This window comes from Oryctolagus cuniculus, chromosome 12 (assembly GCF_051225735.1).
Source record: "Oryctolagus cuniculus isolate XC-2025 breed Fujian yellow rabbit chromosome 12, ASM5122573v1, whole genome shotgun sequence".
In the NCBI taxonomy this organism is placed as follows: domain Eukaryota; kingdom Metazoa; phylum Chordata; class Mammalia; order Lagomorpha; family Leporidae; genus Oryctolagus; species Oryctolagus cuniculus.
Genome location: NC_142878.1, coordinates 88,460,474 through 88,486,598, shown reverse-complemented (window position 1 = coordinate 88,486,598; position 26,125 = coordinate 88,460,474). Strand labels below are relative to the sequence as shown.

The 26,125-nt window shown below is 58.4% G+C and overlaps 1 protein-coding gene and 1 non-coding gene across 4 annotated transcripts in view; one reads left to right on the top strand and one right to left on the bottom strand.

The window, feature by feature from the left end:
• The window catches only part of IGDCC3 (immunoglobulin superfamily DCC subclass member 3), a 48,045-nt gene extending 40,462 nt beyond the window's left edge, over positions 1 to 7,583 (top strand). The window contains exons 5-14 of one of the 3 annotated variants that reach the window (XM_017347947.4): positions 88 to 225; positions 1,324 to 1,482; positions 2,790 to 2,955; positions 3,183 to 3,430; positions 3,603 to 3,767; positions 4,348 to 4,539; positions 4,673 to 4,777; positions 5,534 to 5,672; positions 5,798 to 6,002; positions 6,179 to 7,583. In XM_017347947.4, the coding sequence (XP_017203436.2) occupies positions 88 to 225; positions 1,324 to 1,482; positions 2,790 to 2,955; positions 3,183 to 3,430; positions 3,603 to 3,767; positions 4,348 to 4,539; positions 4,673 to 4,777; positions 5,534 to 5,672; positions 5,798 to 6,002; positions 6,179 to 6,349 (1,688 nt within the window). In that variant the 3' untranslated portion in view covers positions 6,350 to 7,583. Of the gene's footprint in view, positions 1 to 87; positions 226 to 1,323; positions 1,483 to 2,789; positions 2,956 to 3,182; positions 3,431 to 3,602; positions 3,768 to 4,347; positions 4,540 to 4,672; positions 4,778 to 5,533; positions 5,673 to 5,797; positions 6,003 to 6,175 lie in introns of all 3 variants that reach the window. The other 2 variants (XM_002718189.6, XM_017347948.4) reach the window with 2 other exon arrangements.
• An 11,072-nt stretch (positions 7,584 to 18,655) lies between these two features.
• Positions 18,656 to 18,771, bottom strand: LOC127483863 (U5 spliceosomal RNA). The gene has a single exon (XR_007910657.1). It is a non-coding gene; the product is annotated as a U5 spliceosomal RNA (small nuclear RNA).
• Between the last annotated feature and the right edge of the window lie 7,354 nt (positions 18,772 to 26,125).

Here is a 26,125-nt window from a genome sequence, read left to right as displayed (position 1 = left end):
CCCCACGTGCTGGGCTGTGTGTGGGCGAGGAGGTGGGAAAGGTCCTGGCTGAAGCAGCGAGGAGCAAACCTGGCCTCTTCCTCCCAGGCTCTGGCTCCAGGGCCTACAAGGAGCCGACCATCCTCGTGGGGCCTGAGAACCTCACCCTGACCGTGCACCAGACCGCGGTGCTGGAGTGCGTCGCCACGGGCAACCCGCGCCCCATTGTGTCCTGGAGCCGCCTGGGTGAGCCTCGTTCCTGCTGCCCCTCCCGTCCCTGTCCCACCCCAACAAGGGCCAGTCTGGTCCCCTGCCCGCCCCCTCCCCGGCTCTGGGGGTAGGGGGATCTCGGAGTCCTGTTTGTTCTCTGTGGGCGTCCGTCCCCTCCCTGTGGCTGGGAGGCTGAAGTCCCCCTGCTCAGGCAGGATCGGGGGTCAAATAGGCCTGCCTGCTGCATTCCCCGGCCGCCGCCGAGGCTGGCTTAGCTCCCGGGGTTACCGTGTCCAGTGCCCGTGGTCCTCCCTCACCCAGACCCCTCTACAGCCCGCCGCACCCCAGCCTCTGTCCCCTCCCGCTCCCAGCTCGGCAGTCCCAGGCCCCTCAACAACCCCATCCAGTTGTCAAAGGCTCAATGTGGGCCCCCCGCCCCCAGTGTAAGTCCCACAGCCTAAATCCCTAGGCAGCTGGAGGAGAGAGATGAAGGGTGCAGATGGGTCCACATTGTCCCCGCGGAAAGGTCACGGGGGAGGGGCACTCCGGAGGGGGTGGGGTGGGGCCGCATTCAGGGGAGACTGTGCCACATTGTAGCAGCCCAGAGACCCGGCAAGGAGGGGGCAGTGCGGGGATAATGGAGTAGATTTCACCACTTCAGGGACTGAATGGGGAGCTGTCTCCTTGTGGTCTGACTGCGCTAATCTGATCCTGGAGTGGGGGAGGGTCCTGTCCCTGCCGGAGGCTGGGAAGAAGCTGCCTGGCCATTAGGAGGATGCACCGGGCACCGCGGGGACCATCTGGCCCAGCGTCTCCCCAGTCCGATGGGTCAAGGAGGGAGAGAAGGGTTTGGTGGTCTAACAGGTTGGGGAGCCGGAGCTAAGGGATCCTCCGACAGCAGGACTTTAGAGTACGCGGTGTTGTGAGCGACCCAGCCAGAAACTTTAAAACAGAGAGGCAAACCAGGCTGGGCACTGTTGATCAAATCTGCAGTCCCTACTTAACTGATGGAAGGGACTCCAGGGTGATGGGGTCAGAATCAAGGCCAGAGTCTCTGCTGCCTCTTCCATGCCCAGGTCTCAGAGACTGGTGGGAAGGGGCTCTCTGACGCTAGCCCCCCTACCCCCTCCACAGATGGCCGCCCCATCGGCGTGGAAGGCATCCAGGTGTTGGGCACAGGAAACCTCATCATCTCAGACGTGAGTGTCCAGCACTCGGGCGTCTACGTCTGTGCGGCCAACAGGCCCGGCACCCGGGTGAGGAGAACAGCGCAAGGCCGGCTGGTAGTGCAAGGTATGGGCCGCCCCCCACTCCCCCAGCCCAGGAGGCCAGGGGCTTCCCCACCGCCTCCTTCCCTGCCTCCGCAGCGGCCCTGGCCCAAGCCCAAGCCCAGAGCCCTGTGTCACCGCCAGTTCCCTTCCTCGCTCTGGCCCTGTGCCTGGCTGGGCCCAGGTGGAGTCTCGCCCCTGGGGAGTGGAGGATGTTCCTGATCCTGTACAGGCCCACGTGCCCGCCACGGGCTGTTGCCACCCCTCCGCTTTCCCAGGAGTAATTCCCACTTTCTGGCTTTTTGTTTGTTTTGCTTCTGAGAGGCAGAGAGACAGAAAACTCCCATCCACTGGTTCACTCCCCAAATGCCCACAGTGGCTGGGGCTGGGCCAGGCCAGGGCCAGAGCTGGGAACTCAATCCCGGTCTCCCATGTAAGTGGTAAGGACACAATTACTTGAGGTGCACATCAGCGGGAAGTGGGAACCAGGAGCGGGAGCCAGGACTCGAGCCCAGGCACTCCAGTGTGGGACACAAGGGTGCTTCACCAGTAGGCTCGATGCCCACCCCTGCTCCTACTGGCTGTCAGCTCCCTGCCCTCTGTGGTCACACGAGTCTCTCCCCCATGCACACGTGTGGGACTTCCACACTCACACATGCCTGCCTGTACACACGCAGCATGCTAGGTATTCTCACGCTGTCACACCCAGCCCTGGCCGGCCTCTGCTCTCCTAGCTCAGGGCTCTGGCAGCTGGCCGGGACATTGCACGCAGTCCATCCAGCCTTCGGCCGCGGGGTTCAGCTGGCCCCATGAACTGGGCTTGGGTTTTTCTTTCCAGGCCCTTCTGTGGTTGTTCCTTCCCCTAGAGCAGGAGCTGGGGGAATTGGCTCAGTATTCCACGCGGCGCTAATGAGCAAGATGAAGCATTGCGTTTGTCCAGTGCTGATGGGGCTTCAGGCCAGGGATTGCAGGAGAGCGGAATTGAGCGAGGGGCTCAGGGCCACTGCTACGGGCGCATCCATCTCCCCGTCATTACCACCTAGGGTGCAGCCAACCCTATTAGCACATTTATTTATGTAACGATTTCCTGAGGAGGGAGCTCAGCTTGATTGCTTTCGGATACAGATGTCAGTCTTTTAAACAGTCATTACGATGGAGCCCTCTCTTGGGTCTGCCTGTGCTGGAGGCAGCAGGGAGGCAAACTCCCTTCCGGGCACGGACCCAGGTGGAGGCTGGGCCCCACCTGGAGGAGACTCAGGGGTGAAGGTGTGCTCAGATCCCTCTCCACCTGGCCTCACCGTGCCATGTGCGCCTCTGTTCCCCTCCCCCCAGCCCCAGCAGAGTTTGTGCAGCATCCACAGTCCATCTCCAGGCCGGCCGGGACCACGGCCATGTTCACGTGCCAGGCCCAGGGGGAGCCCCCCCCTCACGTCACCTGGTTGAAGAACGGACAGGTGCTGGGGCCAGGGGGGCATGTCCGGCTCAAGAATAACAACAGGTACGAGTGTGATGGCGCTGGGGGAGAGGCGGGGGAGGGGGCCTGGACTTCGTGGCCTGAGCCTCCTACCCGGGAAGTGCCTTGGATCCTGAGGAGGCTGGGGACTCGGTGTGAGTCTCGGGTCTGCCGCTGCCTTGCTGGGAGACCTGTGACAGGTCATGACGGCCAGAGGCGGCCAGGGACCCTTTGCGAGGACGGGGACCTGAGGCTCGCCCTGCCCCCCGCAGCACCCTGACTATCTCTGGAGTTGGGCCTGAAGATGAGGCCATCTATCAATGCGTGGCCGAGAACAGCGCGGGCTCCTCGCAGGCCAGCGCCCGGCTGACCGTGCTGTGGGCCGAGGGGCTGCCCGGGCCCCCCCGCAACGTGCAGGCGGCCTCCGTGTCATCCACTGAGGTCCGTGTGTCCTGGAGCGAGCCCCTGGCCAACACCAAGGACATCATCGGCTACGTCCTGCACATCAGAAAGGCTGCCGGTGGGTGTGGGCGGGAGGGCAAGACTGGCTCCGCCCACTGCCCCCTTAGTCATCCTTTCTCCTCCCTGGAGACCCCCACATGTCCTGACCCAACTCCTGCTCCACCTCCCCCTGCACCCGGGCTGCCCTCCCTCCTCCTACCCTTCACCCTCCCCTATGTGCCACCCTCCAGACCCACCGGAGCTGGAGTACCAGGAAGCAGTGAGCAAGAGCACCCTGCAGCACGTGGTCAGCGACCTGGAGCCCTCCACAGCCTACAGCTTCTACATCAAGGCCTACACGCCCAGGGGGGCCAGCTTGGCCTCCATCCCCGCCGTGGCCAGCACCCGGGGTGAAGGTGAGACCAGGGCGTGGAGTACAAACCCGAGATGCCAGAGTATCCGAGCACATGCCCTGGGCTGGTTCTGCTTGCTCCTGTCCAGCCCCTGGGAGGTGCTGTCTGCGCAAGCCCAGAGGGAAGTGGCCCCCAGCTCACAGGGTTGGAGAATGGACAGGGGCTGGGGCCAGGCTCAAGAGGCCCAGGTCAAGGTGGCAGATAGGGTTTCAGAGTGGGTGTTTGGTGGAGGCAGTGGTCAAGTTGCCAGCTGGGATGCCTGCATCCCATATCCAAGTACCTGGGTTCGAGTCCAGGCTCTGTTTCCGGTTCCAGCCTTCCTGCTGATACACAGCATCAGAGACAGCAGGTGATGGCTCAAGTACTCGGGTCCCTGCCACCCACCCCAGGAGACCCCTGAGTGAGTTCACCAGCTCCTGGCTTCAGTCTGGCCCTGGCGGCTGCTGCTGGTATCTGGGAAGTGAATCAGCAGATGGCAGCTCTCTCTCTCTGCCTTTCCAATGAAATGAGAGCTATAAATAATTAATTAACAAGAGTTTCACCTGAGCCCTCCTTCTCCCCTCCCCTCCCCTCACCCCCGCAGCCCCCACCTCACCCCTGCTGTCGGTGCGGGTCCTGGGCAGCACCTCCCTGCAGCTGCTGTGGGAGCCCTGGCCCCGGCTGGCGCAGCGTGAGGGCGGCTTCAAGCTGTTTTACCGCCCAGCGAGCAAGGCCTCGTTCACCGGCCCCATCCTGCTGCCCGGAACTGTCTCCTCCTACAACCTCAGCCGGCTCGGTGAGGCGGACACAGCCAGGGCCGTGGGGGTCTGGGCGGGCGCTGTGCCCGGGGCCAGGAGGTGGCTGGCGGGCGTCCCCTCCCCTGCCCCACCGGCACAGGGGCAGTCACCGGGCGCCTCTGCTTCCCCCAGACCCCTCCGCGGTGTACGAGGTGAAGCTACTTGCCTATAACGAGCACGGGGACAGCAACGCCACCATCCGCCTCGTGTCCCTGAGGGGCGCGACTGAGAGGGCCAGTGAGTGGCGGGGATGGGCTGTGGTCTGAGGAAGGGAGGCCGGGGGGAGCGGGGAAGGAGCCGGAGCAGCGCCCGGAACCCTCGAGAACATGAGCTTCGAGCTGAGTCTGGAGCGTGGCTGTGCGGCACGCTTGCTGTGTGAACTCAGGCTAATTACTTAATCTCTCTGAGCCTGCTGTTTTGTCCCTTAAGATTTATTTTATTTATTTGAAAGGCAGAGTTACAGACAGAGGGAAAGACAGAGAGAGAGAAAGAGAGAGATCTTCCATCTGTTGGTTCATTCCCCTAAATGGCCAGGCCAAAGCCAGGAGCCAGGAGCTCCTTCCAGGTCTCCCACGTGGGTGGCAGGGGCCCAAGTACCTGGACCATCTTCTGCTGTTTTCCCAGGTGCGTTGGCAGGGAGTTGGATCAGAAGTGGAGCAGCCGAGGCTCATATGGGATGCCGGCATCACAGGTGGCAGCTTAACCTGCTACGCCACAGTGCCGGCCCCCAAGCCCCAGTCTACTCCTCTGTGATCAGGAGATAATAATTCCTGCTTTAGCAATCTGTGGCAAGCAGAAAGTGGGCCATGTCCAGTGCCCCTCCCAGCATCTGGCGTAAACATGATATTCAGTGACCAACCGGTCATCAGGATGGAGAAGGGTGGGCTGAGTCCCCCACACACTTGGGGGTGGCAGTGGCTGAGGGAGGGGTCCCCAGAGGCTGGGGGTGCTTCCGACCAGGAGAGCGCAGCCCCAGCTTGCCCCTGCCCACAGTCCTGAGCCCACCCTGTGACTGCCGGAAGGAGGAAGCTGCCAACCAGACATCCACGGCCGGCATCGTGGTCGGCATCCACATCGGGGTCACCTGCATCATCTTCTGCGTCCTCTTCCTCCTGTTCGGCCAAAGGGGCAGGTGCGTCCTGGGCCAGGGATGGGGGCGGGGCATCCCTGCAGGGGAAGGAGGGCTTGGGGGCCCCCAGCTCCCCCATCTTGCTCCCTTCCAGAACTCTCCGCCTGACTCTCTGCTTAACCCTTCAGAGTGCTCTTGTGTAAGGACGTGGAAAACCAGCTCTCCCCTCCTCAGGGCCCCCGGAGCCACAGGGACCCCAGCATCCTGGCCCTGAATGGGATAGGGCCAGGAGAGCAGGAGGAGAAACGCGGCGTGGGCTGCGTGGACGTGAAGGAGCTGGAGCAGCTGTTCCCCCTGGCGGGGGCGGCAGAACAACCCAAACCCAGGCCCACAGTGAGTGCCCGGGACCCGCCTGCTCCGCCTCCCATCCCGCCCTCTCCTGGCCTTGGCCGCCAGCCTTAGCCAAGCTCCAGGTCACTCTGTGGCCCTGGGCAGGCGCAGTGGCGGGCTGGAGGCTCCCAGCCCTGCAGCTCTGGGCTGACAGCCGTGCGCCTGCCTCTCCCCAGCAGGATCCCGCAGGTCCCGCTCCGTGTGACGAGACCCAGCGCGCCGTGCTGCCACTGCAGGGCTTCAGCCTTCTGGAGGGGAGGACCCCAGAGGCCAAGGCCAAGGGCCCCTGTGCAGCCCCCGGCCTGGTCAGCGAGGCACCAGCTGCGCAGTCCGCTTGCATGGGCCAGTAGCCAGTGTGTGGCAGGCCTGGCGGCGGCGGCCCCCCAATCTCAGGTCAAAGCAAGATTTCTCCTGTCCTGTGGGGTCCGGGGTGGGGGTGGGGGTGGGGGGCCCTGGCTGCCCCACATTTTCATCCTGACTGCCCCTGGGCTTGTCAAGACCTGCAGCAGGCACAGCAAAGACCTCCCCAGGGAGCCGGCAGGGTGGAGGGAGGCGAGCCCGTCACCCACCTGGCAGAGAAAAGAGCGAGCGAGCAAGCGAGGAGTGACCCAGACTTCAGGCCCGCGGCCCCACTGGGGAGCCCCCCCAGCACTGCCTGCAGCCTGCTTGTTCCTCAGGACGGAATTTGCTATGTGCGTCCAGCACCTACCTCAGCCGGAATGAATGTCCTTGGGTGGGGGTGGGGCCCTGGCCTCACCCCTACAACCCATGTGCACTCCTACCTCAGCCCGCCACGGGCCTCCCTCCCCCCTACAACCTTGTTGTCCAGAGTTGAAGAAAGAAAAAGACACAAAAAAAAAAAAAAGAAAGAAAGAAAGAAAGAAAAAGGCACGTCCCATTTCTAGGTGTGAGAGAAGACAGCTACCTCAAGGCTCGGGTGCTGCTACTGGACCCTCCCTCTGCAGTCCCAGCTGTGCCCCCCACCCCAGAAAGGCTCAGGCCAGAGGACAGGGGCGACCTCTGGGGCCCACAGAAATGAAGATGGAATTGGTCAGAGAAAATGTGAAAAAAAAAAAAAAAGCCAAAAATTAGAGGAAAGGTGTTCCTGGAAGAAGTAGAAATTGTCCCAATTGGCCACGCCCCAGCCTGCCGCCCATGCCCCGTCTCCGAGGTCCAGTCTGCTCAGACCTCACCCTTCCCACCTGGGCCTGGGAGTGAGGACATCAGCTGCGGCCTGCCTCCTGTCCCGCCCAGAGGCAGGGCCTGTGGAAGGTGCCGCACGGGTGACAGGTGGCAGGTGGCAGATGCGCGTGTGGGCGGTGTCCTCCGTCTCATGGGACACAGCCGGCCCGGCCCAGCCCTTGGACAGCCACTGAGCTATTTTTTTATACAAGGTGTGTTTAGGGTTATTACGTCCTGTGACTTTTTCTCTTTTTCTGTTATGTTGCTCTCCGAACTACTTAATTAAAGAATGGAAGAAAAAAAAAAAACAAGGAGACAAATACCTATTTTTGGTTATACTCAGAGGCATTTTTTTAAATAGCAGAAGGAAAAACTTTTTTTTTTTTTTTAAAGAAAATAAAAGCTAAGTGTATTCCTTAAGATTGAGATTAGAATGTAAAGCCCCGCCCACCACCCTCTGGAGCAGCCCGAGGTCGGAAGTTGTGCTGTTTTCCTAGGGAGCTGGAGCCGGGCCTTGTGGACCCAGCACGGCCGACTCGCTTCTTCTCCCAGGTGATGGCTGGACGCCGAGGGCCTCCTCCCCCTGGGGGTGGGGACTTGGGGGCCACCTGGCCTCTCTTGGGTTTTGTCACACTCATTTTGACTGAATAAAAGTCATGTTGCCAAAGTGAATCTCGAGTCATGTTTTGGTGGCTGCGTCAGGGACGGGCAGACGGAGCTGATGACCACAGACCCCCGTGACACCCCCATCAGGCCCCGTGATGGTCTCCACCTGTGGCCAGCTCCTGGGTCCCTGTGCCTCACCATGAGGTTGCTATAGACAGTGAAACCGAAACAGAGAGTCAAGGGCAAGTCCAGGGTCTCCCAGGGCCAGGCAGTGGCTACGTCCAGGCCAAGCTGCCCAGACCTTGTGTCTACGTCTGGACCCCTCCCTGTACCCCATAAGCAGGCCCTGAGTCGCCAGCGTCAATCCCTGGCTGGGTGCTGGCAGTGTGGGGCTTGGCGCTTCTGCGCTATGAGGAAGCGACTCTTCCCAGGACACAGAGCCAGGACCCCGGCCAGGCCTCTCCATGCTCACGCTGTCCTCGGGCCAGGGGTGTGGGGCTGCAGAGGTGGACGACAGGCCAGCAGAGGCTTTGTGGCAGGCGTGTTGACAAGGATCTGGGGGTCTCAGCGGGCCTCAGGCTGGGTCAGGTGCAGCGTCGTGGAGGCTGGGAGCCAGGCCCGCTCCGGGGAGGCTCTGTGGGTCTGGAGGCCCAGGTCTCTCACCCAGAGGCTCCTTTGAAGAGGAACAGACCAGGGCAATGGTTTTTTTTTTTTTTTTTTTTTTTTTTTTTTTTTTTTTTATTTGATAGGTAGAGTTATAGACAGTGAGAGAGAGAGACGGGGAGAAAGGTCTTCCTTGCATTGGTTCACTCCCCAAATGGCTGCTGTGGCCAGCGCGCTGCGCTGATCCAAAGCCAGGAGCCAGGTGCTTCTCCTGGTCTCCCATGTGGGTGCAGGGCCCAAGGACTCGGGCCATCCTCCACTGCCCTCCTGGGCCACAGCAGAGAGCTGGACTGGAAGAGGGGCAACCGGGACTAGAACCCAGCGCCCATATGGGATGCCAGCACCGCAAGGCGGAGGATTAACCAAGTGAGCCACGGTGCCGGCCCCCAGGGCAATGGTTTGTGAGCTGGACCCTGGGCTGCAGTGGGGCAGGGAGGGGCACCCATCCTCACCCCCTAGCTGCACACTTTCCACCTTGCATGGTTTCATTTGGAAATGGGACTCTACTCCTGAAAGAGCGTGTTTGAAAGCCCCTGTGGGCTGGCCAGGGAGGGGAAGCCTGAGGCCCACGTCGGGGCGGGGACGATGCCCTGCCTTGAGTACCCCATAGGAGAGGAGAGGACGGGCCCTGATGCAGACCTGAGACCCCGCCTTTCCTTCCCCAGCTGCACGCATAAGAGCTCCTCAGCAGGCAGGTGTCCGTCCTGGGGGGTGGGGGTGGGGGGGGGTTGGCTCCAGCAGAGCCGTGGGGGTGGGAGAGAGCACCAGCCACCTCCAGGGCCCCACCCCCCTCAGAATCCACGATGCTACCCCAGGAAGGCACCTGGGGACAAGTAGGATCCAGGTGTGTGTATGCACGTGGCACTCACTCCACACACAGGTGCAGGGAGGGCCTGTTCTAATCTCACCAGGGCCCTGATGAGCAAGGTTAGCAGCCACAGGCATCAGAGTGGCACAGCTGGAGCCCGGGCCTCAGGCTGAACCCCTCCTCCGGCCACCTCCCCCCTCCTCAGGACCACCTCCCTCTCCTCGGGACCAAGTCAGCCCCAAGAAGAGGGCTTGTAGCCCCCTGCAAAGACCGGAAGCTCTTCAGGGAACCACTGCCGACCTTGGTGGCTGAACTTGACAATGGCTTTGCTCACAAGTCTGCCTTCTGGGTAGGGCTCATTGGGGCAGCTGCGTCTGCTCCGCGTGGCGTTGCTGGGGCTGCAGCAGCTGAGGGCTCCCCCACGTCCATGGCTGGTGGCTGGACCTAAGCCGGAGCTGTCACCTCCAGCAATCACACGTGGCCTCTCTGTGTGACCTGGGCTTCCTCACAGCACAGTGGCTGGGTTCTAAGGAGAAGTGTCCTGGGGTGGGGGTGGGGGTCGGAGAGCCAGGCAGAGATAGAATCATTGTCATTTCTAACCTAGCCCTAGCAATACAGCATTGCTCCAGCCAGGCTCTGTTCATCACAGCAAGTCACTAAGGCCAGCCACATTCAGAAATTTGGGGGACAATCACCCTGTTTAAAAAAAAAAACACATTTATTGTCCGGTGCTGCGGCTCACTTGGCTAGTCCTCCGCCTGTGGTGCCGGCACCCTGGGTTCTAGTCCTACTTGGGGCACCGGATTCTGTCCCGCTGTTCCTCTTCCAGTGCAGCTGTCTGCTGTGGCCCTGGGAAGGCCAGTGGAGGATGGCCCAAGTGCTTGGGCCCTGTACCCACATAGGAGACCAGAAGGAAGCACCTGGCTCCTGGCTTCGGATCAGCACAGCGCCGGTCGTAGCAGCCATTTGGGGAGTGAACCAATGGAAGGAAGACCTTTCTCTCTGTCTCTCTCTCTCTCTCTGTCTAACTCTGCCTGTAAAAAAAAACAAAACAAAACAAAAACAAAAACAAACAAAAAACATTTATTTGCTTATGTATTTGAAAGACAGAATGACAGAGAAGAGAGATCTTCCATCCTCTGGTTCACTCCCCAAATGTCCACAACAGCCAAGGCTGGGCCAGGCGGAAGCCAAGAGCCAGGAATTCCATCCAGGTCTCCCACGTGGGTGGCAGGGGCCCAAGTACTTGTGCCATCATCTGCAGCCTTCCCAGGCGCATTATCAGAGAGTTGGATCAGAAGAGAGCAGCTGGGAATTGAGCCCGAACCCATATGAGATGCCGGCATTGCAAGCAGTGGCATAACCCGCAGCACCACAACACCAGCCCCTCAGCGCCGCCCTCTGAGGGGAAGAGAGACAAAGAATGTGTAGACCTGTTTTCAAACCATCATGGGCCACTCAGGAGGCATGGGGGACCAAGTGTGAGTTGGGAGGAGGCAGGGAGGGCAGAAAGCTCCCCCAGAGTCCCTGGGATCCTCCTGGGGGTGCAGCTGAAGGGCCTTCATGGCTGCGGGAGACAGGGCGAGCCCCCGACTCCTACACGGGCCTTGCGTGCAGGCAGCACCCCCACATTACTGAAGCTCTTTCTGGGGTCCAGCTCTGAGGCCGCGGGGAGGGGCCGGGCCCCTGTGGGCACTGGAAAGGAAGCTTTCTGCTGCCTGCTCCCTCCCCCTCCCCTTGTGTATGAGCCGGGAGGTACAAGTGGCCTGAGATCCCGCCCGCCCAGAGCCCGGAGTGTTTGGCCCAGCGTGGCCACTGTCCCTCATGAGACAGATGGGGCCACTGAGGGCCCACGCGGGGCTGGGTGGCAGGACCCCAGGCAGCCCCACTGCCCACCCCTGCCTGTCTGTGGCCACGGCCAACCCTAGTACCAGGGCCCAGGGGAGGGGGACAAGAGGGGGAGGGGTAACTCCACTCCTGATTCCAGCTTCCTGATAACCCCCACCCCGGTGGGCAGCAGGTGATGGCTTAAGCACTTGGGTCCTTGCCACCTACATGGGAGATCTGGGTTGAGTTCTCAGCTCCTGGCTTGGGACTGGCCCTGGCTGTTGTAGGCATTTAGGATGTGAATCAGTAGATGGGAGATCTTTATCTGCCTGTCTTTGTCTCTCTGCCCTTCAAACAAATGAAATTTTGTATAAATAAAAAGGTGAAATTGGAGGGATGCCTGCCCTGACCTGGCCTCCCTGGCTTGGAGGGAACTGTGGAGTCCCTAATGGGCAGCCTTGGGGCACAGAGCACCTGGGAGAAGGGCTATAATTGGAGGGGTTTGCTGCCACCCTGTGGTGTCAGTGAGTATTACAGCATGGGGACCCAGACTGAACCTAGCAGTTAAGAAGGCTCAGGCCCACACAGGAGAGACCCAGCCCTGAGTGCCGCCACGCTACAGCCCTGCATACAAATAACTGCGGCCTACCTTGATGCTTACTTATGTAAGTGCCAGCATCAAGCTGTAGAAAGAGACAAATGTGACTGCTGATGTACTAGGGTGAGGAAGGAGTAGAAAAAGGGAAAAGGTACGGACCAGCGCTGTAGCGCAGCGGGTTAAAGCCCCCATCTGCATCCCATGCAGACACCGGTTCGAGTCCCGGTTGTTCCACTTCTGATCCAGCATCTCTGTGATGGCCTGGGAAAGCAGTAGAAGATGGCCCAGGTCCTTGGCCCCTGCACCCACATGGGAGACCTGGAAGAAGCTCCTGGCTCCTGGCTTCAGATCAGCACAGCCCTGACTGTTGACCAACAGATGAAAAATCTCTCTGTCTCTCTCTGCCATGCTGCAATTCAAATAAATAAATAAATCTTTTATTTACGTGTGTGTGTGTGTATGCCCCCAAATTAACTAAATTTTAAAAATTAAAATCATGGAGCAATAAAAAATGGCACCATGATGAAATGGTCATGCAATAGAAAAAAACATACATAAACATACTTAACATGAAGACTTTTTTATTTTTATTTCTAAAAAATATTTGTTTACTTGAAAGGCAATTGCAGAGAGAGACAGAGACGGAGAGGGAGAGGGGGAGGGAGAGAGAGAGAGAGAGAGAGAGAGAGAGATATCTATTTTCTGGAATACATCATGATGCTTCAAGGCTCCCAGTCCTGACTTTGGTCAGGAATGGGGGGGGGGAGCTCCCAGAGAGAAGGGGGGTGTCTGAGAGAACAAGCCCAGGTTGAAGACAGAGGAGGGGGGAGAGGGAGAGAATTTCAACCTGGAAGCAACCCAAGCCTCTGGAGATGGCGTCAGGTCTGAGTCACGAGAGTGAGAGCACTTCCCCTGGGACACCGGGACTGGTGCTGGCGCCCCCCAGAGGACGTGGAGATGGCGATCCTGGCCACCTCAGTGGCTGCGGGGGCAGATGGGACCGCCGGGGAGCGGCACGTAGCCCGCAAGGAGGGCTGGCGGCAGCACCCCCGGGGTCCCCGCGGGAGACGCGCTCCCCCACCCCCACCCCAGCTCCACGGCCCAGGGGCTCCCGGCAGATTTTCCTGCCGGGACACATGGCCCAGGTCCCCTTTGTTGGTTTCCAGCAAATTAAAATTTATCTCTCAGGGAGGAAATGAGGGGTCAGGGTTTTTTTTTTCCTTCTTCTTCCTAATGGACCCTGATGAAGGAAATGAATGGAGGAAGAGATCAGAAATACGATCCGCCGCCGGCCGGCCCGGGCAGGTCCGGGGCTCCCGCGCGCCCTCTCGGGGGCAGCTGGGCACGGTGTGTTTTATTATGTAATTAACCTTGACCCTTCGGGGTTCAAAGAGAGAGGTTAGCTGGAAATAAATCAACAGTCTGGTCTGGTCACTTCAAAGGCTCAGGAGAATTCCATGCAGGTTCAGTGTGTAAATGAGGGTAGGGTGTGCCTTTCTCTTTGAAAGGTGGAGGGGGGGTTTCGGCCTCAAATTGAAATTAATTGTGTATGCGCTCCCGCTAATCAGGCACTCCGGAGTCGCCACTGGTCTGGTGTGGGGAGACAGCGGCGAGACCTCCAGGCCTGGCCCCAGCTCCGCAGGCGTCCTCCGAGCCGGGGCACCTCCCTCCTCTGGGAGGGGCACAACCCCTTACCGTACACACGTCTGGGATTCCCACATGGCGCCCCCCAGCCATGGGCATCGCAGTGCCAGGCGCTCACCGACTGCTGACTGCGCCCCCGGTGGGTGCCCCTGCTCACCTCTCTCACCCGACACCCACCAGGGAAGCTGAGCTTGGGGTGGGGGGTGGGGGGTGGGGCATCTTCCAAGTCCAGAGCTGCTCTGAGGCTCTCAAAGTCGGTCTCAACGCTGCGGCTCCAGAGTCGCGCGCGAATCAAACCGCTTATGCGGCCTGCATGCCCGGGACCCCGCAATTGTTGAGGGGTGAAGGCAGACAAAGCCGGGTTCTCTTCAAGTCTTTCTCTGCTTCCTTAAGATTTATTTATGTATTCATTTGAGGGGGGGGGGTCTTCCATCTGCTGGGTCACTCCCCAAAGGGCCACAACAGCTGGGGCTGGGTCAGGCTGCAGCCAGGCTCCCGCAGCTCCATCCGGGTCTCCCACGTGGGTGCAGGGGCAGAGCCCAAGCACTTGAGTCATTTTTTTTTCTGCTGCCTCCCAGGAAGCTGACTCTGTGCACAGAGGAGCCAGGACAAGATGAGGCACCAGATGCGGGTGACTGCTGAGCCACAGCGCCCGCCCTTGAGGTCTCTCCTGATCCATCCGCACTTCATCTCGCATCCCCGTCTCCTTCCTCGCCACCTCTCCTCCCATCCTTCCTCCCCCCTTTCTCTCCTCTTGCCGTCTTCCCAGTTATTTATTGAGAATCTAGTGCTCCTTTATGGATTGCAAACAGGCAGGCATCCAGCCCTGAGCTTAAGAAGCCTGCATCTAGGGCTGGCGCTGTGGCGAAGCAGGTTAACGCCCTGGCCTGAGGCGCCGGCATCCCATATGGGCGCTGGTTCTAGCCCCGGCTAATCCACTTCTGATCCAGCTCTCTGCTATGGCCTGGGAAAGCAGCAGAAGTCCTTGGGCCCCTGCACCCGTGTGGGAGACCTGGAAGAAGCTCCTGGCTCCTGGCTTTGGATCGGTGCAGCTCCAGTTGCGGCCATCTGGGGAGTGACCCACTGGATGGAAAACCTCTGTCTCTGTCTCTACCTCTCTCTGTAACTCTTTCAAATAAATAAAATAAATCTTAAACACGGACTGAGTCCACGGCTCTTGGTTTGGACTCGGCCCAGCTCTGGCCTTTGTGGCCTTTGGAGAGTGAGCCAACTAAGTTAGAAGTTCTCTCTGCCTCTCAAGGAAAGAAATAAATATTTTTTAAAAAGTTGATGGAAATATGAAATGAAAAGATAAATTTATAAAAAGGAAAACTTAATCCTAAATTCCCATTGCAGAGCCGAAGAGACATACACACGGTACGCGCTGTGCTGCAGAATGAAATGATTCCTGGAGCCTGTGTCATGGCCTAGTGGGTAAAGCGGCCTGCTGCTCCACCATCCCATATGGGCGCTGGTTGGTGTCCTGGCTGCTCCACTTCTGATCTGGTTCCCTGCTACATACCTGGGAGGGTGACGGAGGATGGCTCAAGTGCTTGGACCCCTGTACCCATGTGGGAGACCCAGAGGAAACTCCTGGCTCCTGGCTTTGGTCTGGTCCAGCCCTGGCCACTGCGGTCATTTGGGGAGTGAACCAGTGGATGGAAGACCTCTTTGTCGCACGCTCTCTCTGTAACTCAGGCACTGCACTGCTCTGGGAGCAGTAGGGAGCTAGGGCAGCTTCCTGCTCTGCCCACCCTGCATTGTAGGCTGTGCCCAGCCTCCTCATCCCTCCCACCTGGGGTGTGTGTGGTGTGTGTGGCAGCATTGCAGGGTCTCTCCTCACCCTCCCAAAGGAATATCTCCATTTCAGCTCATTTCAGGCAACGTCATGGCCACAAGCTCATGCCCCTTGTAGATGCTGAAGTGTGGACCCATCAATTTTTTTTTCCAGTCTCCCATGCGGGTGGCAGAAGCCCAATCATTTGGGCCACCCAGGGTGCTGCCTCCCAGGAGGAAGCTGGCATGGGGGAGCAGAGCCAGGACTTGCACCCCTCTTTTTAACTGAGTGTAAAACGGAAGCTAGCCCAGCCCTCAGTCCCCAACGCCCTCTGCTCACCCATCTCCCCTTCCCCACCTCCTCCCTCTGACCTGACTCCCTCTCTTCCCTGCCTCACCGCCCCTGTAAATCAATCCACAGACTCGGCCCTCTCGCCCCGCTATTCTGTCATCCATTCACCCCGAGCCTGGGGAGCCCCGGGCTCAGGGGCAATCGAGGGGCACACAAGGATGCCCCCCACCCCTCCGTGGAGGCCAACAACCCAGTCTGTCTGTCCACTTCACTTTCCCTGCCCCTCCCTCTCCCCCTCCCCCATCGCCAGTGTCTGTGGCAGCAACTGGAGGGTGAGTAGGGACAAGCAGAGGGAGTCTGCACCCCACGCCTGCTGCTTGCGGCCCCTCGGGCTCACCCCAACCAGAAGGCGGGTCCCCAGGCTCAGTGGTGCTGGGGCCAGGAAGAGAGTGTCAGTGCGTGTGCATCCACGCGTGTGTACACACAGGTGTGTGTTCAGCCTGGCCAGCCCGACCTTGCCGCGCTGCCTCGGCCTGGCTGCAGGGGGCGCTGCGGGGTCAGCCGTGTGACTGAAGGCGGGGACAGCGCTCGTCACGGGCAGCGCCGCTCGGTTCTGTCGCACGCTGCTCTCTGCCGCCCCCGAGCCCAGAGCTCAAGGAGACACCAGAGCCTGGAGATTCCCTAAGTCACCTGATAAACGGGAGACCCCCCCCCCCCGCCCCAGACAGAGTCCTGGGCTCACAGCTGCAGGAGGACACGTCTGTCCGCCTTATTCCCGCTCTCATCACAACCCTGCAGCCCAGAGCCGCCTTTTGTCTTCGAGCCGGAGGCTCGTGGTTCCCAGGCTGGCCGGGGAGGGGAGCCGCTGCCTCCTCGCACTGCCGCGGCGCCGCTGGCCGCTGACTGCGGGCTCCTCTCGCTGATCACGGCTCTAGCTGGCTCAGATATGCTTTCGATGAGGTGCACGCAGGAAACGAATGAACTGCTCTTTCAGAAATGCAGCGGGCAGAGCCCTGAATACACGGAGTTTATGAAAACACCTAAAATAAAGGTGTCTTTCCCGGACGTTTGGAGAAGTCTGCAGAATGAATGCGGGATGAAGGGAGGGGGCGGGGCGGGGGAGGTGCCTGGGAGAGGCTGAACTTCAGTTATTTCGGTGTCTTCATCAAAAGAAAGGGGGGATGGGGCAGGCGCTGTGGCGTAGCGGGTAAGGCCGCCGCCTGCAGTGCTGGCATCCTATATGGGCGCTGGTTCTAGTCCCGGCTGCTCCACTTCCTATCCAGCTCTCTGCTATGACCTGGGAAAGCAGTAGAAGATGGCCCAAGTCCTTGGGCCCCTGCACCCACGTGGGAGACCCGGAAGAAGCTCCTGGCTTCAGATCAGCTCAATTCTGGTCACTGCGGCCATTTGGGGAGTGAACCAGTGGATGGAAGACTTTTCTCTCCTTCTCTCCCTAACTCTGCCTTCCAAATAAAATCTTAAAAAAAAAAAAAAAAAAAGAGTGTCTTGGGGCCACCTCAGGGGACAACGTTCCTTTACCTTTGCAGAAACCAAGAGGCTTCTCCATGGGCAGGGGTCTGTCGGCCCAGCTGATCTGCAAAGCAGGTGTTACCGCAAGGCCCGTGTGCTCTGAGACCCTCCTGGGCTGCCCTCGGGAAGGCATCCCAGGCCCAGCCTGTGCAGGGAAGGGGGGCTGGGCTCTGGGCAGCAGCTGCTGACTTCAGCCCTGGGGGGTGAGGCAGGCTGAGCATGAAGGGGGGACAGTGTGGCCCACTGAGGATGCCCAGAGTGAGCGGAAGGCCCTGGTCGCGCGCCCTGGCAGTGCTGTGTGCACACTGACCTGCTGAGGCTTCCTGGGGCCCAGGCCTGGTTGCAGGGACCAGCCAGGCAGAGGGGACCGCGGCACGAAGCCCAGCATCTGGGCAGAGGTGGTTTATGTACGGGGGCTCTGCGGCGGCCTCTGCCTCGCCCTCCACGCGTGGCAGACCCAAGCCCCCATCTGCTTTTGCCTTCTCTTCTCAGACACTGCCCTCGCCCCCTCTACGTCTCTGCTGGGAGATACCTCGTTTTACTCCCAGGGCTGGCTCCCCACAGGCAGCCGGGGGTTGGGGGGGAGCCTCCCTCTCCCTCTGCTCCCTCCCCCACTTCCACAGCCCAGGCTGGTAAGACTGAGGCTGTCACTGTTGGGTCTGGTAGAAAAAGCAACCCCCGCTGTGGGGAGCAGGCTGGAGGTGACCCCAGCAGCACTGGGACAGGGTCAGAAAGGCTGCTCCATGTCTTTTCCATACGAATTTTTAAAATTTATTTATTTATTGGAGAGGCAGAGAAACACAGGGAGAGCTCCCATGGACTGCTTCACTCCCCCAGGGCCTGAGTGGAAGCCAGGAACTCATGTTGCCCACATGGGTGGCAAAGACCCAGCGACTTGAGTCATGATCAGCCGCCTCCCAGGTGCATGGCAGGACGTTGGAACCCTGACATGAGACACAGGTGACCCAAGTGGTGTCTTAACCGCCAAATACCCACCCCCATATATTCAGATTTTTATGGGCCAGTGCACTGGAGAACTTAATTACAAACCACTGGGATGGACATTGTGGCGTGCCAGGGTTCTGCAGAGCAGAGCATTGGTCACAGCCCCGTTGTTCCACTTCTGATCCAGCTCCCTGCTAATGCACCTGGGAAAGCAGCAGAGGACGGCCCAAGTACCTGGACCCCTACCACCCTCATGGGAGACCTGGATGGAGTTCCTGGCTCTTGGCTTCAGCTTGGCCCAGACCTGGCTATTGTAGCCATTTGGGGAGTGAACCAGTGGATTAAAGATCAATCTCTCCCTCTCTCACTATAACTCCACCTTTCAAACAAATAAATCTTCTAAAAAATAAAATTAACCATAGGTGTGAAACTTTTAGTAGAAAATTATAACACTTTACTGAAAAATTAGACCTAAACACATGGAGAGACAAATCATGCCCATCAGAAAGATCAAGATCTAATTCTCCTTAACTTATTTATAGAGGTTTCACAAGGTAACTCTTAACCCTTAGTTTTTTAAAAAGGTTTACTTACTTGAAAAGCTGAGAGAAGAGAAACAGGATAAGAGATAGGTCAGAAATACAGCAGCCAGGATTTGAACCGCCATCGGAAGCCATAAAGAAGACACTCTCACCTATAAACTTAAGAGTCAAGCGGCAAAGCAAAGAGTAAGTATTGAACTAACTATTGAGCTAACAAGTTTCTTTTCTTAAACCGCATAAGATAGCCTTGCCGAAACAAGGCCTCAAAAAATTGAGTAAAGACTCAGAATTGTTCCTCTCCACGGAAATCTTTAGTAAAAGGCGAAAGATTTATACGATCTGAAGAGAAACCAGAGTATGCACTACAGCCCCGTAACGCACTCCTCAGGTACCAGGAACTCCTAGTTCATCGAGGATGACCACCTGCCGGCAAGCTCTTGTGGGCAAACATTAAGTTCTCCATGTTACTTTTAGTGCTAGGCTCTAATTTCTACAGAATATTCTTGGAATAACTTTAAATCTTGCCCTTTTAAGCGCGCTCTCGTGCAATGCACTGTGGGTATGCAAACGAGCCGCGGCCCCGCCCCGTCTGCTCGGGAGCGGCGCCTTCCCGCAGTGCCGCTCGCCGCCTGCAGGGCGCGCGCGGGAGGCCGCGGCGAGACTCGAGTCCGCCCCGCTTCGCGCATCCGAAGTCTGAGTTTGCCTTCTTCATGAAGACCGCTCTTGACTGACAAAGACAAATGAGCAAATAAGCGATTGACCCAGAACCCAGGCTAGGGAAGGGCGCCTGAGGGGTACAGAAAAGCGCGCAGGGCGCCTCCTCACCGGCGCGGTGTCGCTGTCAAGCGCGCGCCCGCGGCCTCTGCCCGTGCGTGGAGGCCCCCGCCGCTCTCCTCAGCGGTCTGGGCCGCGGGCGGACGCCTGCCGCTTCCCGTCTCGGCACTGCGGCCACCCATGTTTCCACAGAAAATGGCGCTAACAGGCGTTGCCTCGGCGCGGCGGGCGTCCAGGGCCCGGGCCCGCGAGCCTGGGCTCCGGGAGGCGCCTGCCGGTAAACCGCCCACGCCGGTTCAGCTGACGGCTCCAGAGCCACAGCCGCGGGAGAGGCGCGCGTGGGGCAGCGTCTGCCTCCGCGGGATTCCGGCCTCCCGGGACTCGGCTGCTGCCCGCACACGGACCCTCAGCCCGCACACTGACCCGCCCCCGCACACTGACCCTCAGCCCAAACCCAGACCCTCAGCCCGCACACTGACCCTCAGCCCAAACACAGACCCGCTGTCCCGCACACGGACCCTCAGCCCAAACCCAGACCCTCCGCCCGCACACTGACCCTCAGCCCAAACACGGACCCTCAGCCCGCACACTGACCCTCAGCCCAAACACAGACCCGCTGTCCCGCACACGGACCCTCAGCCCAAACCCAGACCCTCCGCCCGCACACTGACCCTCAGCCCAAACACGGACCCTCAGCCCGCACACTGACCCTCAGCCCAAACACAGACCCGCTGTCCCGCACACGGACCCGCCCCCGCCCAGCCGCCTCAGCCCCCGCCCCCCTAACCCCCTCCCCAAACACCGCCCCCGCGCCCGCACACTGACCCGTCCCCATACACCGACCCTCTGCCCACAGACCTTCTGCCTCCGCACACCGCCCTGCCTCCCTGCCCCCCTCCCCCAAACACACCCCCCCCCCCGCCGGCCCACACACTGACCCGCTGCCCGCACACCGACCTGGTGACCCTCTGGCCAAACACCGCCCCGCCGCCTCCGCACGCCGCCCCACCCACCCCCCAAATACCGCCCCGCCGCCTCCCCAAGCCGCCCCGCACACCGCCCTGCCGGCCCTCTCACCGCCCCGCCTCCCCCCCCCAGCCCCGCACGCCGCCCCGCCGCCTCGGCCACCGCCCCGCCCCGAACACAGACCCGCCGCCTACACACAGATCCTCTTGCCCACACACCGCCCTGCTGCAGCCTCCGTGCCGGCCACACGGGGCGCTACATCCCGCCAGTGCCTGTTCCAGGTCCTGTAGTCAACTGTCGTCTCAAGTCCTTAAAGAGTTTAAATACATAAATAGCAAGGACATTTACTAATTCTGCTACTCAGATCTCTGTTCCTCGGGGTCGGCCCTGTGGCGCAGAGGGTTCCATCCCTGACCTGCGGCGCCGGCATCCCATATGGGCGCCGGTTCGAGTTCCAGCTGCTCCACTCCAGATCCAGCTCTGCTTTGGCCCGGGAAAGCAGTAGAAGATGACCCAAGTCCTTGGGCCCCTGCACCAGTGTGGGAGACCAGAAAGAAGCTCCTGGCTGCTGGCTTCAGATCAGCGCAGCCAGTTGGGGAGTGAACCATTGGATGGAAAACCTCTCTCCCCCCACCCCACCTCTTCTTTCTCTGTGTAACTCTTTCAAATAAATAAATAAAAAAGACTCAACGTTTTTTAAAAAAATAAAAAATAAAAAATCTCTATTTCCCTACGGATTTTTAAAAGATTTATTTGAAAGGCGGAGTTACAGAAAGGCAGAGGTAGAGAGAGAAGTTTTACATCCGCTGGTTCACTCCCCAAATGGTCCCAACGGCCGGAGCTGTGCTGATCCAGAGCCAGGAGCCAGGAGATTCTTCTGGGTCTCACACACGGGTGCAGGGACCTAAGCTCTTGGGCCATCTTCCACTGCCTTCCCAGTAGACAGCAGCTGTAGCCGCTACCCCACAGCGCCGGCCCCACTAAGAGAGTTTCAAAAATTAACGTAGCTCCTGAATATTTGAGGACTCAGATCTACAGTTTCCTTGCAATAACTTAAGGAATTCTAGGTTTAAAAAAATGGAAAGGATGAATTCACTCAGGTGTCCAAATCTGGAGATTCCAAATCTGCACATCCAACCAATTATGCACTGAAAATATTTGGAATTTTTAAAAAAAATGCCCCTGTGCTGAAAATACAGAGGTGTTTCCTTGTCATTATTCCCTGAACACAGTACAGCAACATAGCACTCGTGTCGTGCCGGATTGCAAGTCCTCTAGAGATGTTCCGAAGCACTTGTATGAAGGAGGATTGTGTAGTTTATATAATATAAGCCATTTAATATAAGGCACGCGTTTTGGTATCTGCAGACATGCTGGAACCCATAAATTTCCTGCAAATAATCAGAGGACAACTGAACCTTGTGTATTATAAATATTGACACTATTTATTTATTTATTTGAAAGAGTTACAGAGAGGCAGAGAGAGAGAGAGGTCTTCCATCTGCTGGTTCACTCCCCAAATGGCCCAATGGCTGACGCTGCGCTGATCCGAAGCAGGAGCCAGGAAATTCTTCTGGGTTTCCCACACAGGTGCAGGGGCCCAAGGAGTTGGGCCATCTTCTACTGCTTTCCCAGGCCATAGCAGAGAGCTGGACCAGAAGTGGAGCAGCCGGGACTTGAACCAGTGCCCATATGGGATGCCGGCACTGCAGGCTGGGGCTTTAACCTGCTGTGTCACAGTGCTGGCCCAAAAGTTTTATCAATTACTTAATCATATGGTAAAATAAGTACATGAATTAAATTTTTAAAATTTTCCACATATGAGTATTATACTAATTTTGATAAATTATTAAGCACAGAATTGCAGCTCTAAATTAGATGGATGCGTATTACTTATTGCTAGAGGAGACAGGATTTAGTTGCAAGATTTTTTTTTCTTTTTTTGGAAAGAGAGAGAGCTCCTATCCTCTGGCTCATTCCCCAAGTGCCCCCAGTAGCAGGGCTGAAGCTGGAGGCCAGGGACTCAGTCCAGCCTCCCTTAAAAGTGGCAGGGTCCCAGCTGCTTGAGCCACCGCCACCGGGTCCCAGGGCCTGCATGAGTGTCAAGCTGAAGTCAGGAGCTGGAGCCAGGGCTTGAACCAGGCCTCTGATACAGATGTGGGCAGCTTAGCTGTTAGCCAGAGTGCCTCCCTACTGCTTTTTCTGTTTTTAGAGCTGTCACCTAAGAACCCTGTCTCCGTAAACAGCAGCTGTGAGTCTCAAAGGCATCACTCACCACCATATGATGTGCTCTCATCTGACTACTGGATTAGTTTCTAACTTCTGTTGAAAGAAGAGTTGGCGGGGATGGTGGTGGTGGTGGTGGTGGTGGTGCCGTAGCAGGTAAAGCCACCACCTGAAGTGCCAGCATCCCCATATGGGCGCCAGTTCGAGACCCGGCTGCTCCACTTCCAATCCAGCTCCCTGCTCTGGCCTGGGAAAACAGTGGAGGATGGCCCAAGTCCTTGAGCCCCTGCACCTGTGTGGGAGACCCAGAAGAAGCTCCTGGCTCCTGGCTTCGGATCGGCACAGTTCTGGCCGTTGCAGTCCTTTGGGGAGTGAACCAGCAGATGAAAGACCTCTCTGCCTTTGCCTCTGCCTCTCTGTAACTCTACCATTCAAATAAATAAATAAGAGTTGGTAACGTCTTCAGTTACAAAAGAATTTGTTGCTCTTCCTCCTTCACTCTCTCCAACAGACGCAAACATTTTTTGCGGACACTTGGCTGGGAGCCCTGGAGGTTGTCGGGGTGCGTGTGGGTGTGAGTGCAGGTGACATGGAAGCCCTTACTGGTGACGTGAGGAAGGGCAGTGTGCAGAAGAGGTGTGGGGCAGGCGTTCCCGGTGGATCCGCAGAACCCAGTGCTCACCGCCGCGCCTCTGCTTCGTGCCCAGGGCCCAACCCAGCTTCCTGGTGGCCGTGCTCTGGTGCGTGGGTTTCTGCTTCGAGTGACAGAACCCGTGCAGCCTCTTGGCCTAGGTGACGTCCTGTGCTGTCCACAAGGCGGCCACTCTTTAATGAGTACTTGAAATATAAGTAGCGCATCTGAGGAGCTGACTGTAAATTGTATTTATTTTTAATTAAATTTAGTAGAAAGCACGGCAAGGGGCCAGCCTATGGGGCAGTGAGGTCCCGGATGTGGTTAGACTTCCTCTCCCAGGGCAGGCCAGGTGGGGGTCTGGTTCCTCCTCTCCCGCAGTTAGGACTGGGGGTGGCACTATAGGCCACCCCCAAGCGTGCCACTTTGGCACACAGATTATTCTGAGCCAGTGACACCTGGATGACAGCAGTTGCAAGAAGTTCCTGTTCTTCCAGACAGCAGGAGACCCAACTCCAAAGAGAAAGCTGCCCTGTCCATCCCAGGAGGAAAAACGTTCTGGGCACCGAAGGTGGGAGTTGAGGCTGAGAGAACTGTGTGCCAACGGGCCCGGCTGAGACACCCCATCTCTTCCCCTAGTCTCCTCATGTGTTGGAGTTATTTTCCACTGTTGCTGCTCTTTGATCAACCCGGTAGATAAGCTCTTGGGGTTGCTAACTTTGGAGTCTTTATTTTCCTGTGGAGGTTCTCATGCGCATGGGAAAGTCTGTATGCTTTCTCCTGCTACTCTGTCTTACGCCAGTGTAACTTTCAGCCACAGACCCTTAAGGGGCAAAGGTAGTGTTTTGCCACTTCTTCCAAGGTCAAGCATCTCTCGTTCCTCCCTCTGCTCTTTACTACCGTCACCTCCGCCTGCTCCAGCAGACCCCAAGCGCACAGCTTGAGAACTTGGAGCGCAGACTTAAAGCAATGTGAGGAGGTCCTGGCGCTGAGAGGCAGCAGGAGCCGTGGTCCCGCTCCACTGACTGGGACCTGCACCATCCAGAGGCCGTTTCCGCGTGTGGACAGGAGTCCTTTGGTGCTGGCCTCAACCCGAGAGGGAGGCAGCGGGCCGGAGTCATCCTGGGAGCAGGGGCGGGCAGGCGCAGTCCGCGTGTGGGGGACCAGCCCCATCCGGGTGCTGGAGGTTCCGTGAAAGCGAGGAGAGCGCAGAGTGGCTGCTGACAGGCGCTGGTTACAAGGGTTACTTGGAGGTGAGAGCAGCCCCCTTGATCGGTTCTCTGGGGTCATTCATCTCGTCACAGGCAGTGCCATTGTGGGGGAGGGAAGGACTGAGGGGAAGACAGCACACCATAAACCCCATGCAACATCTTTAACTGAACAAGTCAACAGACACACAATGTGGATAGCAAAAGTCAATATCGGGCGGGCTCCACGTGACTCCTCCCAGCGAGGCAGCCGCAGCCGGAGGTTGTCCCGGCCTGGTTGTGAAACCGGCCTTGTTGTTGCCGGCCCTCCTGTGCGCAGTCAGTCGGGGAAAGGGCACGGGTTCCAGGCGTGTGCCCAGAGACAGGAGCCGGGCCCCTGGCAGCCCTCTGCCCGCGAGGGCGCCCTGGATGAGAGCAAGGGTACAGGGGCTGGGACGGTTGGGAAGTGATGGGAGGGGTTCAGCAGGGAGGCCATGGAAGGCTCCGCGAGGAGTGGGAGGTGAGTCCTGGTGATGGTGTCCACCTGTTCTTCCAGACGCTGAGGGTCGCCGTGGGGGGACTCGGGCTACCCTCCCCACGCCCTGCTGACCACTCACCTGAGTAACCACTAGAAAGCCTGCCTCCAGTCCCTTCTGTTTATTTTTAAAAGGTCTATTCGAGAGAGAGAGATTGATCTTCCGTCCACTGGTTCGCCCCCCAAATGGCCACAATGGCCGGAGTTGGACCAGACTGAAGCCAGGTGCCAGGAGCTTTCTCTAGGTCTCCCACATGGGTGCAGGAGCCCAGGGACTTGGGCCATTTCCTGCTGCTTTCCCAGACACAGTAGCAGGGAGCTGGATCAGAAGTGGAGCAGCTAGGACTGCACACATGCTGACCCTTACCTCCTTACATTTTGAAATTGGTGACTGTATGGAGGCCGGCACTGTGGCGTAGCGGGTAAAGCCTCTGCATGCAGTGCTGGCATCCCATATGGGTGCCGGTTCGAGTCCCAGCTGCTCCACTTCCGATCCAGCTCTCTGCTATGCCTGGGAAAGCAGTAGAAAATGGCCTAACTCCTTGGGCCCCTGCCCCAACGTGGGAGACTGGAAGAAGCTCCAGGCTCATGGCTTGGGACCAGCCCAGCTCCAGATGTTTCAGCCATCTGGGAAGCAAACCATTATTATATTTAATAATATTTATTTTAACAAAAAGGTTGATGACTGTGGCACCCCAAGCGCTGCCCAGGATGCTGTGGGGCTGCAGGCCGATTTGTGTCCTCCCGGCTGTGGCTGCCTGCCTTTTCTGTAGCTCTGCTCAGGGGTCTTTTCTCTCTGGACAGCCTCTCTGGTTGGCGCCCTCTCAGCCCAGGGCGACCTCTGCACAGAGCACTCACTCAGCTCCCACCTCCACCCTCTGTCGGCACCTGGTCCTCTCATTGCGGCTGGTTCTTTCCCCAGCACTGCACGCTGGATCACCCCAGACCTGGCAGAAGGCAAATGTTCAGTGTGTCCAGCCAAGGTCATCCTTCTTACCCTAAGCGGAATATTTTTCAGCAGATGGTACTGAAAAAATAAGCATTAAACTATATGGAATTCAGGCTGTGGACCTAACTCTTCAGAAGGGGAAACCGAGGCCCTGGAGAAGGGGCCGCAGGACTGCACAGCGTGTCACAGTGGGGCACAGATGTGGGCCCCTCTGTGGGTGGCACAGCCCTCGCTAGTGACACCAAAACCCATCCCCAGCTGGCGTCCATCCCTGTGACAGCCCACGACAAGCTCAATGGTCTCGTTCCCAGTGTCTAAAAACATTCATTGACTGCTGTATTTTCTTTCATTGACTGCTGTATTTTCTTTCTCATTTCTTTAAGTTGTGGATTTTTTGTTGTTGTTGTTGTTGGCGATGCATAGAGAGATCTGCTGGTTTACTCCT